This window comes from Poromitra crassiceps (genome assembly GCF_964638095.1).
Source record: "Poromitra crassiceps genome assembly, chromosome: 2".
Lineage (NCBI taxonomy): Eukaryota > Metazoa > Chordata > Actinopteri > Beryciformes > Melamphaidae > Poromitra > Poromitra crassiceps.
The window spans coordinates 82,473,120-82,488,666 of record NC_139624.1 but is presented as its reverse complement, the minus strand read 5'-3'; the positions used below and the strand labels follow the sequence as shown (position 1 = coordinate 82,488,666).

The 15,547-nt window shown below is 43.7% G+C and overlaps 1 protein-coding gene across 1 annotated transcript; it reads right to left on the bottom strand.

Moving 5' to 3' along the window:
- Positions 1-2,306: 2,306 nt before the first annotated feature.
- Positions 2,307-7,938, bottom strand: rnf6 (ring finger protein (C3H2C3 type) 6). Its single transcript, XM_083632110.1, has 4 exons — positions 7,896-7,938; positions 6,506-6,661; positions 6,217-6,339; positions 2,307-5,766 (listed from the first exon to the last, which is right to left on the bottom strand). Exons 2-4 carry the CDS (start codon positions 6,651-6,653, stop codon positions 3,959-3,961), a joined length of 2,079 nt encoding a protein of 692 aa, XP_083488236.1. The 5' UTR covers positions 6,654-6,661; positions 7,896-7,938; the 3' UTR covers positions 2,307-3,958.
- Positions 7,939-15,547: the final 7,609 nt, after the last annotated feature.

Below are 15,547 nucleotides of genomic sequence, written 5' to 3'. Positions count from 1 at the left end.
GAAGCATTCAGAGCAAGAAGTTTGTCGTACATCATGTCGATAGCCTTGGCTTGTGCATGCTTCAGTACGCGCAGGCTGCATCGTCCTAAAATCAGGCTGTTTAGGGATACAGTACAAGCGTATGAGATGCTGTGGATACAGGCCATGTGCAAAACTGAGATCCATTTCCCCATGGGCTTAGAATAAGGAACGCTCTTAAATGGTCACATGGTTTTTTAAGTCGGCAGGATAATGGGCTGTTCTTCTTCTATGGACTTATCTATGAGCTTGGATTGGACGTTTTAATTCAAAAATTAGGCTACCTGAAAACCTAGGCCTTCCATTATTTAATTATTATATCATGAAATGTGCATATTTTGCCAAAACAACTCGAGGATGCCATACAAATGTCACAAAACTATAGACTACATATAGGCCTATAGGACTATTGATGTCATATGATATACAAAAATATCATATATTAGCGGCTAATGTATGTTATTTTTGTATCTCATATGGCATCAATAGTCCTATATGATATTAGGCCTATGCCTATGCTGATTAGCCTATATATAATGTGGTCACATAAGCTCACTAAATTGGATTTAAACTGCACGTCCCTATGAATGTCATACATAAAAGTGACTTATCTTAAGGAGGAATTATGTGACACTATGCTATAATAAGCTCCTCTCATTGAGTCTCCTATCATTTAAAAACAGAATACCTATAGCGTTACCTGAAGCACCTGCAGTTTGCTCGCCCTCGCATCCACAACCGGTGCCAAGACGAGCAAGGCCTGAGGATAAATAAGCAAAGCTACACCGCCCCCATGCCGCAGTCCCCGGACCATCCCAAGCCCAGTATACCAAATACCAAACACCTATCAACCACGCACGGTGAAAAGCATTTAAATCCTCTCGGTTACATACTGTGACCGCACCGTTAACCAGGCCTGTTAACACTGCGAATGCGATCAATCCGATTTCTCACAAAACGTGATGACAGGTCGAGCGGAACACAGATTGATATTATTATGTTGTTATTTTGTACAGCCTACCTCCCTCGCTGTGTATCTTCTTGGCTCTCCGGTTGAAATGCATGCTGCTGCTGGTGAACGGGAGTGGGTCAGGCTGAGAAGAGGAGGCCGGTGGCGCGGTGGCATGCTCATGGCTCACCGACACAGCGGGGGAATGCGGCTCCGAGCCCGGCCTCTCTCGGTGTAGGACCGCGGAGGCTGCTGTAGTCTTGACTGAGCCAGTGTCAAGTCGGCCAGAAGAAGAAGGGTCTGGTTTCCGGTCACTGCTTTAAAATGTCACAATATAAGTAACAAGTGGAAAATAAGGAATGGCTTTCAAGAGGAATTAAAACAAGAATTAAAACACAATTGATCATAACTATACAGCCAAAGTTGGGTAAGTAAACATCATAAGATAGCCAAAATGGCAGGTGATGTAATGTAGTGATAGCCTAAATGTAGCCTAAATATGGGTAGGCCTAAATATGACCTCCAGTCGATGATAATCATGAGGTATCACACCTACTATAGATACAATTCAATATTTATTGAACCTTTTATGTATCTCTTTTTATAATCTACACCAGTTTGATACTGCCTTTGATTTGATGCATATGCTTTTTATCAATTACATAAAGTGGTGAAAATAAACAATGTTTAGAATCAGTGGTAATAAATGAAGATGGAATTGTTTATTACAAAAGTTTTTCTGTAAACCCCAAAATTGAATGCTTTTATTTTGAAGGCAAACTAGCTTAACCTCCGGTGTTGCCTGGCTTCTAGACTACCTGCCTGGCTTCAGACTTGGCTAGATCCGTGGGGGCGCGCATCGGATGGTGAGATGCGTGCACGCCTCTGTGAGGCCATTTACACCTGGCGTTAACATGCGTTTTCTGCAATCAGATTGTATTTTATCACTTCAGCCTGATTCCATTTACACCTTGCGTTAACATGCGTTTTCTGCCATCAGATTGCAATCAGATTGTATTTTATCACTTCAGCCGGCTCTGTCGTCTCTACAGAGCCACAGAGGCCGCAAGTCATCCATTGACTCGATACAAAGTCTGAAGTCAAGCTATGGGACAGAACCTCAAGATCTTGTGCAAAAGTGGTGTCGATAAAGATTTACTTTAGCTTTTTTATAAGAATTTGGCAAAGGAGATAATGTAAAAAGAGAAGGGTAATTTCCATCTAATCCTGTTTGGGTTGTTATTGGTGGGCATCAGAGAACATCAACATCCCCCCCATGCATAACAAAGCTGCATTTTAGTCCATTGTTAAGGAGCAGAGAGGAAACCCATGTCTTTATTTTATTACATAGTAACATAATACATATTCATTTTAACGGTTTTATTTAATCTCATCACATTGTAACATAACATATTCATATTTCAAAAGTTGTTTTCCATCTTATTAAATAGGAACAGAATAAATATTCACTTCTGAATTGGGTGGTCACAACACTCTCCAACTCTGTCTCTGGTGGACATTCAAAAATGCTTTCTGAGAACCAGGTTAACGGGACATTTCCTTCAGTTTCAGCACCCATCCACACAAAACACACACGCGCACAAACCAAATATACACACTTGTCCACTCTCACACACTCTTACATACTGCAACGTTCCCAGTTTTGTGGCTCATATGCTAACTGCAAAGATGTAGTAGCTCCTGCATACGGATATTCCATCTCAATTGTTATTGTACATGGCGCCCCTGGTGGCAACAGATTGACTAGGTGGTGCAGGTGAGTAATCCAGGTATAGTAGAAATGCCAGTTATCTGTGCAGGTGATGTAAAACAAGAGTATATAATGACAGACATCAGGCAGAGCAGTGCTGTTCACAGTCCCCACCAGCAGTGGAGGCAGGTCAAGTGCCTCGACACATTGCCAGGTGTTTGTCAGGGGCATATATGACAAACAAGAACTATTAAACTGGAGTTCAGGGTTGGAAAGACTTATTTTAGGTAGAGACTAGAATCAGGCATTCAATTTAAATGTCAACAGCGACCTTCAGGTGTAAACAATGAACAGCACCATAAACACTGCACCCCCCCTTATTGCACAACTCATCTGTATGATCACTGCTGTCTCAAAAAAGACCAAGTGCTTGCTAGTAAATTACTGACTTCCTGATTATCATTTGCCTCAGGTTTTCCATTTGAATTGTGCTGTTCACATGGTAAATGATTGTAACTAAAAAAAAAATGTTTTGCTTAATCTTCATCAATTGCGTATTGTGGTTATATGAGAGGGGTGTATGGAAAAGGGCAAAAAAAAGTAAAGACCACTGGACATGTAGAATAAGAATCTCTAATTAAACACATACTCAAAACAGACATTTCTGAACCAACTGTGACTGGACACTTTAAAATGGATGTCAGAGCTTTAAAATGGAGGACTGCAATGGCTACTTAAGGGAAAAAAATGCTTTTCTGCTTCCATTACAAACGGATGGTGAACCGAAGGGTGTCCTGCTTCAAACCCCTTAAACACAAGTGTTGGTGAGATATTTACATATACTGAAGAACTCGACTCTACAAGTGATTAGTGTAGTCCATTTGTGACAAGGAGGCATCACATGTATCAGACATTAAAGAGATCAATTTGAGAACTAGTCAGCAGCGGCTACAGGAGCTCCTTAAGCATTAGTGCTATCCATTGATGTGGGCCTCTGAAGCATTGTGATTAGAGAACAGAGAAAAGGTCACAGGAAGAAGAAAATGAAAACAAAAACAAGGTGCTGAAAACAAAGTCTAAAAAAATAAAGTTTTGTTAATTCTCTGCATTTATAGTTTGTTTTTCTTTTCTCCCTGCTTTTGGTTCAACCTTCTTCAGTTTCAATACAATGGATATTCTCAAAGAAATTAAACCATGAAAGCGCTATGTACATGCACAGCCCACTTGGGCATGCTCAGTTCGGCCAGCAGGGAGCGTGGTAGGTTTTGTTAACAAACGGGTCAGTCCTGATGCACTGCCAGTATGGGCTGCCTACAGATGGGACAGGTGTTGTTTTCAGACAGCCAGCGGTCGATGCAGTGGATGTGGAACTCGTGGGAGCACGGCAGGCGGCGCAGCTTGTTGCCCTGGGCGTACTCGTTGATGCAGACGCTGCACGCACGGCCCACCTCCCCCTCCAGGCTGGCCTGGCCATACGTACGCGTGGCCAGATTGTCAATCTGCTCTTTGGTCAGACCACGATGGTGCTCCTCGTCCTCTTCATCATTCAGTAAGAAGAAGTGTGCCAGCCGCAGGATGGGTAGAGTACCGTTCTCTACCAGGTTGTTGGTGTCTCTGCTGGTGGCCCGTCCCTCAGCGGGGCCCACGACCGCTCCTCCTAGCCTGGCCTGACCCCCCTGCTCCTCCTCAGTCGCCACCAGCCCCACCCCCTCCTGATCTGCCCCACTTACACCACCGTGGCCGGCTGTATTCTCATTTGCATGTAGACGATAGGCTGGGCTCGTGGTGGTATTGGTACCGTCGGCATCCGGGTGGCTAGGTGCAACCGTCTCAGAATCGGCCTCCGTCTCCATGAGGGAGCTCAGCTCGCCAAAGCCTGTCATGATCTGGCGCAAGATGGAACGCAGGGCGGTGGAGTTGGGCTCTCCCAGGCCCGTCTCACTGATGCGCCTCAGTGGAATCCGGATGGTGCTGACATAGGTTCGGATCCCAGCTCGCTCCGAGCGGGAGATGGTGCGTCGGAACCCTCCGCTGTCACTTTCAAATGTGACCGTATTCTCGGCGACCCGGGCACGGGAACGCGTCCTACTAGCGATGCTGTCCCGGTCCCGGTTTTCCCCGGGTCGAATCCTTCTCACCTGCAGGTCCAACATGATGGTTGGGTGGCGGCGTACCGCTGCACCTCCTGCTCCTGCCACATGTGACTCACTCTCGTGTTCTCCTGCCTCCGTGGCTGGCTCTGTTAGAGCAGCAGCTTCGGACACAGCCTCACCCGTCTCCATGGAAACAGTGCCACTGCCTGGCTCAACAATGTGGATGTTAGCGCCACTGACACCAGTGCTGGATGGTGGAGTGGCACTGGGGGCAGGGGTTCTGTGCAGGGGGGAACGGCTTCGCCGTGACAGGCGCGATGAAGGCCTGCTGCGGACTCGCCTCCGGATTCCTGCTGGAGCTTGAGATGCAGACTGGGGTGACACACGGGGACAGTCCAGAGAAGCAGTGACCTCATCACGCCCATGCTCTAATGCGGCATTCAGGGCCTGATGTTGCAGGGGGGGGGCAGTTTGATCGTGGGAAGTAGGGGGAGCAACAGGAAGTGGAGGTGGAGAGTGCAAGGCCACACCTCTCCTCAGAACTGCGGGTGCGGGGACCACTGGTGTAAGGGCTGGGGGGATGATGGGAGGACTAGTAGTGCTGCTGCGTGTGCGGCGTGCCTGGGCCCTCCTCCTGATTGCCGGGCGGGTGGTGGGGTAAGGGACTGACCTTGGAGCGGTGTAGGTTGAAGGACGAGAGGTGGGGAAATAGGAAGCCGTGCGTATAGAGGTTGAAGTTGTGTTTGGGGCAGCCAGTGGCAGCTCTGCGGGGTCCGAGGTGTCACTATGCTCCCCCGGCTCTGGCTGCTCATGGTTGATGTTTATCTCCAGGCTAAAGCGGAATTCTCCGCTGTTAGGGTTGGTCCGGCTGACGGCACGCCACGTCTGGTTGCCACTCTGCCCACTGCGGGTAGCATTACCAGTGCGTCTGAAAGTGTTCAGCCACTCTAGTAATGAGTCGCCATTAGAACTTTCTGCTCCTGGCTCTGTGGCCCCTGTAAAGAATAAACATCTGTCAGACTTAGCAAACAGAATATTGACCTGAAACATCAACATATTCTCCCCAAAATCTTATAATAAGCATGTTACGGTTAAAAAAAAAAACTATTCTCTTCTTACATAAAAGATTAATGGTTATTCAATCTGTACCCTAGCGGGTATACTACATACATTTCTTTTACTGAATACTTTATTGAAATGATCATTTGTCTGCCATTTGTTTTGCTGTTCTTCAACTCTAGTCATGAAACAAAATGTTGATTTGAAGTGCATACTGCATAGGTGCAATAATTATTGAATACTGCTGTTCTTTGACTTGACTTGATGGTTAATCAATAGAGATTCAACCAACCCATAATGACAACATCACTAGCCCCAAGTACCACCCCCTTCTCCCTCCCTACCTGCCCCTCGTCTCCCTCCAGCCCCTCTCTCCTCTCCCTCACCGCTACTGCCCTCCTGTTCTCCAGACTCTGTAGTCTGTAAGTGCTGCTCAGGATGGGGCTGAGATGACACGCGCTCCTTTGCTCCATCAAGACGCTGCCGGAGCTCCTCGGCTGTCACCTCCCCTGTGAACCAACATGCAGGTTGTTAGGAGGAGAGCTATCCTTGCTCCCCAGATTAGTAGCTCCAATTATTTCATAATGTGCATACATGTGAAGTGAGGCTGCATTGGCAAGTCAGTCCAGTAAATTAACTTCGTTAATGGCTATCACAAGACATGTTCCTCCTCACCAGGGGTGCCCAGCAGGTTGTTGTCTCTCATGAGGCGATACTCCTCCTCATTCAGTTCATTAATGAAGTGATAGTATGCCTCCTCCCGCCGAAGACGCTCTGCCTGCCTCCGTCGCTCGTCTCGCCCACCGGGAGGGTCCATCACCATGAAAAGCGCTGCCAGACAGATGGGTGAGGGTGTCAGTCATGGGTGGAGCATCACCTGAGCTGAAGCTTACCCACTATGGCTTTGCATTTAGCATTCTCGAAAATAAGGACTGAAGTCACATATTCAACCATTGATGCTCTGATGTTGAAGCGGACGTGCTCATATTTCATTAAAGCACAATGCACAAGAACATACTACAGTGGCATATACAGATCAGGCTCTCCTTGTAGAAGATAACAGACTTATAGTACCACACCTTTGGTCATATACATGGCATGCGTCAGCTAGGCTGTTTTAGAAAACTGAGCAAGTATGTGATAAAAAGAACATAATTTTGTTGTCTTTACACAGGTGTGCAAAGACTAATCTCTGGCTGAGACCGACAGACAACGCCATCCATTTTCTACAGAAAGACACCGTCTGCAAGAGGTCGAGTAAACTATAATGTTGGCTTAAAATACAGCGAGCGTCGGCAGCGGCGAGTCGTCTGAGTCCGACGACTAGCGTTGCAATATCACTTCTTTTAGCATGAGAATAAGTATTAATTCAATCACCGCAAAGTATGGCCAAAAAAAGGCATCCAAAACAGAATGTAGCGCTAGTATTCCTGATAGCTAATGTTAGCTAGCTAAATTACAGCAGTAGCTAGCTAATCCTGTATCCCCATACGGAAGGCCATGTTGAAAAAATCAGAGGAATGGGGCAACAAAACTGGCGTTGTCATCCCGGCTAGCCACCAATCACCGGCCTACAAGCGATAACAGACACGTCGAATGTCCAAACATTGCACTATGGAGGAGGGACTTGATAAAATATACGGAGGTCTCCATGTAAGCGCAGGGTAAAGGAAGAAAGACAAAGAATAGTGTCAACATTGTTTTCTTACATCACATCTATATAATGATAATATCTGGACAGGATCAACTGCGTTGCCACATAAACACGAGTTAGTTTTGTGGGCCTTTCAACGGTCCGAGCTGTCATTCTGAATGCGCAACGCTTTTGCTGCTCAGCGTTAGCAAGTTAGCGCAACCAATTTTACGTTAGCAAATGCTCCCATCGACACTAACGTTAGCCGCGTTAGCTGGCTAGCTATTGAGCTGGGCTGGGCTGATGAATAACTCATCTGACAGTATTGAGACACACTTATATCAAGCAGTTAGTGTATTCGGCAAATAAATACTTTAACCCCTGTATAAAGTTTTATCATAGCTGACAACGCCAGTAAAAGGGATTTGGTACCTGACAAAGCAGCTGTAATATGGACGGTTTGCTTTTCTCTCTCCTCTCTCAAACCAAGATGGGACCAATGGCGCTACATTACCCCGACCGTCTAAAACAGCTTCGCTTTACTCATTAGTTCCTACCCAAAACATCTCCGAAACGAGCTTTGTTGTCCAATAACGTGCGATGAAACAATATTTGAAACTAAATCCCAAACAATAATTGATATTTGCTAATGATATACCATGCAATAAGTTAGTATAAATGATAAATACATAAAACATGCTCTGTAAACTTGTGGGTTGGATTATGAAGTTTACACTGTTCTCCACCTACTGTATAACAGCAGGGTGTTGGCTGGATTGTAATATCACTGTTTTCCCGTGCAGCAGCTGAGCTACGGGCGACGTCATCACTCGAGCAGTTGCCAGGCCTACCAGGAACTAGGAAGAACACCACCACTGACATCACAATTGTCGAGTGACATCACTATGACATCACAATTGCTCAAGTGACATCACTGATGACATCATAATTAATTGATTTATGACATCACTTCTGTTACAAATCATGACTGACACCGCCACAGACAGACACACCACATGACAGAGCCCACATACCCAATTTTGATTAAAGACAAGTTTGTTGTGATGTCAATCTGGCAGATGTAATGTCATTAGTGATGTCACTCGAGCAACTAAATGCGAAGTTGAGCAACTGGCAGCGTACGCGAGGCCAGGCTCGCACACATTGCGTGCGTCTGCGAGGATAACTGCACCCATAGCGCATCATCTCCAGAGTCTTTTCTAGTATTAATAAATACTTAGCTACATATTTATAAATGTGTTGCAGCACCAAATCTAAAGTAGCAACCTATTTCAGTCCATTAAGCATACTGGTATGTTAGTACCAGGCATACAGTCTATGGTACCAGGGTGGCCTAGAAATGTGTGTTGGGTATGGGTGTGTGTATTGACATTGTATGTACAGTAGCCTACCTATATATATAAGTAAAAAAAAAATCATTACTGTCACTGCATTGTTTCACTCATTTATAGGCCATCCTGTACATATGTCTTCTTAATCCTTAATAGACTGGAATAAGTTGCTACTTTAGATTAGACAAGTTTATAATTGAGTAGACTAGCTAAGTATTTAGTGATATCTGTATCTTATTTACAACATAGTAACAAATCATTTAGAAAACATGAGTAAATAATCAGTTAACAATATTAAAAGTTATAAGTCTAAGTGTGAATTTTACCAGCATCAGCTGCTTTATAACAGGGGTTTTCAGTCTAAGACTGTGTACCTCAATATATGCTACCGAAGTTGAGATTTCTGACTCAGAATATGAGAAAAATCTAATTGTGAGAAAACAGCCTTTAGAGATCACGTCAATAATCAGCACCAGCAAATGTTTAGCTTGATTGTTTGCTGATACAAAGGAAATTACCATATTGGGTCTGATAACATTGTACAGGAGACAGAGAGCTTTACAACAATATATCTCATATGATATGGGGCAGGTAGTAAAATAAACATCTAAATGTGTATTTTGGATGTTTTATTTTCACTATGTCTGAAAGAAGACAAAATCTCAAAACGCTGTTTTTGCCTAACGTGTCTCGCCTTAAAGGAACACTCCGCCCATTTTCAACCAGCTTTGTATCATTAGAACATCAGTAGTATATCAGAAAACTGTAAACTGTTTTGAAGTCTGTCATTTAATTTGACAGTTATTGAGTGTTAAAGTGTGGACCAGTGACATCACTGGTCCACACTTTAACTCAAATTAATAACTCATTAACTCAAATCAACTCTCAATAACTGTCAAACTAGATGAATGACTTCAGTTTGACAGTTATTGAGAGTAGTGCTGCACGATTTGGGGAAAAGGTGCGATTAGCGATTAGGGTGGACAATATTGCGATTGCGATTGTGATTGCGATATAATAAACAGAGTTTTTTTTTTTTTTTTACCTTTATTTATACAGGGGGAGTCTCACTGAGAGCAATGCTCTCTTTTTCAGGAGTGCCCTGTTCACATTCACACACACATTCATACCTGGAAGCTGACCAGTACAACCACAGTCTGATCTGTTGGCCACTGATCAGCTCCACTGGAGCAGTTGGGGTTAAGGCCTTGCTCAAGGGCACCTCAGTGGTGGTAATGAGGGAGGGGCAAGCGCTGCCTTTTCACTTTCCCCACCCAGATTTATCCTGCCGGTCCCGGGGATTGAAGCTCGCTTCTCTAACCGTTGGGCCACCACTGCCACTAGGTATCTAGGGATGTGCCGGCATGAGTTTTTGACGGTATGATAAGCTTGGACAAAAATACCACGGTTTCACATATCACAGACTAAAATACATGAAATATGTTACAATTTAAAATATATTAAAACTAAAAAAATAAAACAATTTGAAATTAAATTATCTTTACAAAAAAATAAAACATTTTGAGACATTTGCCTGTCCCAAACATGTAAAAAAGAAACACCAGTCAAATAGAAACTGCACTGTGTTACAGCACATAGAAGATGGCTCAGCAAAGTTAGTTACATGTCTGTCCAGCAATACTAATGAATGATACACCCCGTTTATTTATTTTGTAGCGACAGATGGCCTTAAACGCCACACTCACGTGACGCTTCTTGAGAGAGAGAGGTGAGAACGTGCATCTGCAGACTTTTAACGAGGGACCATGAAGGCGTCATGTGACAGGCTAGTTAGCTAGCCTGGAGGTGATGCTGCCAGTGCTGGCAGCTGCGACAGTGTTTTGCTATCAACCTTGTTAATCTCGTTATATTCTTCATCACAGCGGGTCATCCCCACTGTGTACTTAATCGCGCACTAGTTCTGCATAAGCACCTGCAGCTCTCTCCTTATTTTACTGACGTTCTCACTGATCACACGGCTGTTTACATGCGTTTCTGAACGAACGGCTAGCTAGTTATTAGCATAGCTTGCTGTTAGCGATCATGGATGTTCTCTCTCGCCCTCTCTGTAGATAATATGTACCTTGCTGCACATAACATTACTTATTTGCGGGAGTGCATGGGAGAAGTCTCCTGCTAGTATTGATGCCCAGTGTGATGGCTGAGAAACGTGTGTTTGCTGCGTTGCGTGTAACGTTAGTTTAAAGGAGGCTCTCACACACACACACACACACTCAAAAAGACGTGAAAAAAATAAAATAATCGCACACTTTTGCGGTTATGCAATCGCACGTGCTGACATCGCGATTGCGATTGCGATTCGATTAATCGTGCAGCACTAATTGAGAGTTATTCATTTGAGTTAGTGTGGACCAGTGATGTCACTGGTCCACACTTTAACACTCAATAACTGTCAAATTAAATGACAGACTTCAAAACAGTTTACAGTTTTCTGATATACTACTGATGTTCTAATGATACAAAGCTGGTTGAAAATGGGCAGAGTGTTCCTTTAATGGCCTTAAAGTGGTATACGGACATTAAAATTAATCTTTTCTTGATAATCAACAAGTTGGAATATGATCACAGAGCAAAATGGTAAAAATCTCATTTAGGGCCAAACAGGAGATGTCTGCTCTGCTTCCTAGTTGGAGATTGATGAGAGAGGTGATCCATGACCTTGGGTGCCAAGTAATAGCTGTCCTCTTTGGTCAAGTGCACAGATTCCCTTGCAACAATGCAATATAACACCTTTGTCACTTGTAACACCCAAACGTCTGCCCCCAACTAAATCTGCAACCAAACTTCACTGTTGTAGAACGTACTACTAGATCATGGTCTTGATGGGAGAAGAAGAGGGTATATAGATGCCATGAACTGAGGGTGGAACCTGCAGGATAATCAGTTCGTCCCACTTATGTCAAGAATGAACGCTGCTTGATTAGAGAAGCATGGCAGGGGGAACTTGGTATTGATTTATCTGACATTATATGGGAAAGGATTCTGTCTGTGGTACAACTCGGTACAGTAAATAGCAGACACCAGCTGATCCAATTTAAAGGTTGCTCACCATCTTCACTATTCCAAGCATAAGTTACACAAGTTCTTCCCTTCTGTTTCACCACTGTGTGACAGGTGTTAAGTGTCAGAGGGCACACTATCTTATGCCTTCTGGTGCTGTCCTTCACTAACGGGATTCTGGGCCAAAATATTTGATTCATACTCTAAGGCCTAGAACAGGGCTATTCAACTGGCGGCCGAATCCGGCCCGCCAATAAAGTCCGACCGGCCCGCGGATGAGTTCCCCCAATTTTTTTTTTTTTTTTTTTTACAATTAAACCTAATTTACTTATTACACCCGACTGGTTGTTTTTCAGGTGTGATTTAGCTAAAGTGAACTAAACAAGGCAGATCCACTATAAATGTTTTTCAGGAGATGCTGTGATGTAGCCACAAGAAAGTTGCAATATTAATGTTTTTCAGGAGATGGCGCTGTGATGTAGCTAATCAAGAAAGATGCATTATAAATGGTTTTTCAGGAGATGTGTGATGTAGCTAGCTAGGTTCTAAACAAGAAATATGGTTGAAATGTTTACAGTAGTTTTCCTTTCGTGCTGCACTACAATGTTATGTTACATAAATACATACTTCAGCATGCGCTGGGACGCGTCATCAGTGATGTTGACTGGGATCGTAAGGTGTTTCGGGTCTGTCACACATCATACACCCTCGCCCAGTAGACCCAGCCGAGGCCGATTAAGACCCCGACCCGCATCCCAGAAGCAGCCGCACAGGGATCAGCCCTCCTACTCTGTCTGCAAGGTCAGGCCCGCGGGAAGTAGGGGTGCTGCAGGTGCTGCAGCACCCCCTAGATTTTTTCCAAAAAAAAAAAAAAAAAAAAATTTTTTTTTTTTTTTTTTTTTTACAAATGTTATTAAAAATATTTTGCAGTGCACTATGTTCCTTTCTTGTTTAAGAATGTTTCGGGAAATGAAAATGTAGCCTATTTAAATAGAATTATCAACAATAACAATCAAGGAAGTTACATGCTTGTAGGCTAGAGAAGAAGAAGAAGCGCGCATGCACGCACATGTTGTGTTGAACCAACCAACAACCAATACGAATTGTTTAATCTGGCAATAAAGAAATGTGAACTTGACATGCTATTTTAATAGCCTACTCAAAAATGCACCTCCCACTATACAGCAAAGAGAGGAGTCAATGTTTCTTGATATATGCCATTCAGATCAGAATAATTACCGTAGTCTAGTCATTAAGTTTGCTGATAATATTTCTATCATGTTAAGTCTGTGTCATGTTAACTGGTGTATTCAGAGCAAATAGGGAGATATAGAGCATTATCATCATGCTATATATCTCCCTCTTTGCTCTGAATGAGTGAGAAAAGGAGAAAATACTGAATAATTACATCACAACAGTATCCTAATGTTGATTTAAAATGAGATATTCCTCTAAATATGGCAAAAAAATGTAAAAAAAAAACGCCCAAATTTTTTTCGGCGGGGCCCTGGCGGGCCCCACCGAGAGTCCCTTCCTCCCAGCACCCCCTGCTTAAAATGACTTCCAGCGGCCCTGTGCAAGGTTGCCCGCGGAAGGGCCGATCATGCCCAATCCGCTGCAATAGAGCTAGTGCTACACCGCAGCATTGCGAGACCCTTCGGTGCATGGAGGCTCTAAGGCGCTATGGGTTGTCTCCCAGCTGCTCACCTCCTTCGTCTCACCAGGCCCTCCCGGGGCAAAGGCATCCAGAGGCAGAGAGGATGCCTCAAGAAGGCCTGTGCATTGCACGTCATTCGTCTGCGCCGAGCAATGCTGTGAGACGTAGCTAAACACAAAAGATGCAATATTAATAGTTTTTCATGAGATACTCAGTATTTTATACTGTGCTAGGTTCTAAACAAGAAAGAATGTACAGTTGTTTTCCTTTCCTGATGCACTATAAATGTTTACAATGCTATAGTGTAGCTAAGGGATGACAGAATTGACCAAATTATATTTCAAATAGCTGACGTGTTGTAGAATACTTAGATTTGTTTCAAATGTGTTTACTTTTGGGGCTTTTTCACAGCTTTTGTTGCACAGAAATTAAGCACTTTTAAATGAAAATTAAGCTACTTTTGCAATGTAGTGAAATGAAAGTTTAGAAAATGCAAGGGAGCGGGAAGGTAGGTGCGGAGGGTGCGGCAAGAGATGGGATTTTCGAAATTGTTGGATTTGGCTGTCTTGTGTTTATACCACCAACAAAATGCATTAAAAAACAGTTTGTGCTTCCCAGTTCTAATCTTATTTCATACGCTCTCTCTTCAAAGGTGTTTGATTTTCATCATAATCTGGTTTTCCATAATAATAATAATAAGTTCAGTGTTTATGCCTGTGTTGCTGTCTGTTGTAGTGTAAAACGACTAAAGGCTTCTAAATATGGATAAAATTTTCTTTGACGCTGCCCGCAAATGCAGGGTCGAGATTCCATTCCTTACAGCACCCCCTACTTAATAATAGTTCCAGCGTGGCTGCGAAAGTATGGTGGTGCGTTGTATCAAGTGTACATATAATGGCTCGGGGAACGGTCCCCTTAGGTTTCTGACAATGTGGCCCCCTGAACAATTTAGTTGAATAGCCCTGTCCTAGAAAATAACCCTCCAGCCGGAGGCAGAACTCGCCATCTTCGGCTGCTCGGAGTCCTCTCTGAACTTCCCTACAGCTGTGCAACAGCCTATAACACAGGGGACAACTGTTGCCAAAAAATGCATTCTGAAGGAATGGAAGTCCCCCTCTTCACATTCTTTTCAATTGTGGTTGACGGACATGACTTCTGTTATACAGATGGAGAGACTTAGGTTCCTGCTGAGGACCAACTCACTCAAGAAGTTTTTGGCTGTCTGGGATCCGTTTCTAGCCTACCTCGATGAGTTGACAGGTGACTCTCCTGGATGGTTTCTCATGGACCCCTTGCGTGGGACCCCATGCATAAAATCTCTTACAAGTAGGCCTACATAAACACCAATATGTGGCTAGTAGCATCACGTTATAATATTGAATGTCGAATATAGCCTATGTATTTTTTTTCTTTTCTCTTCTTTTCCTGTGTCTGAGCCTGTTTGTCTATCATGTTTGTATATTGTAAAAAAAAAAATGAAAATAAAATATTGGAAAAAAGAATGAATGCTGCTTCAGCTCCAGACAGTCTCTTGGAGGTCAATCATTCAGGACGGCACAGTGGCTCAATGGTCAGCACTGTGGCCTGGGTTTGAAAGTTTGCATGTTCTGCGTTCGTGTGGGTTTCCACTGCGTGTCTCAACACTAAAGATGTTAGGGTTAATACTCCACTGGCATTGACCATGCTGGCAAAAGAACTGGGCCCACCCACTGCCCCAAGTTCTGAAGGTTCCTAGATGGATCAAATGTTAGGATACATTTCCCAATGCCATGGGGATAATAATACAAATACATGGTAACTTATCCACTGCACTGCACTGCATCAGTAGACCTATATAAAAGAACTAGAATACATTTGTCCATAATACAATTCCTACGCTGTAATAAACTTAACGTCGTTTGACTGCTCTTGTATTTTTACAAGTGTATTATTTCCACGTGGTGTTACCGTTTCTTCGAGATATGTTGGTTTCTTCAGTCCTTTCTCTACTGCAGGTCTAGCTTCACGACATTTTTGCGACAGTGCCGTGCGCGAATACGCCGTCGTTACCGAGT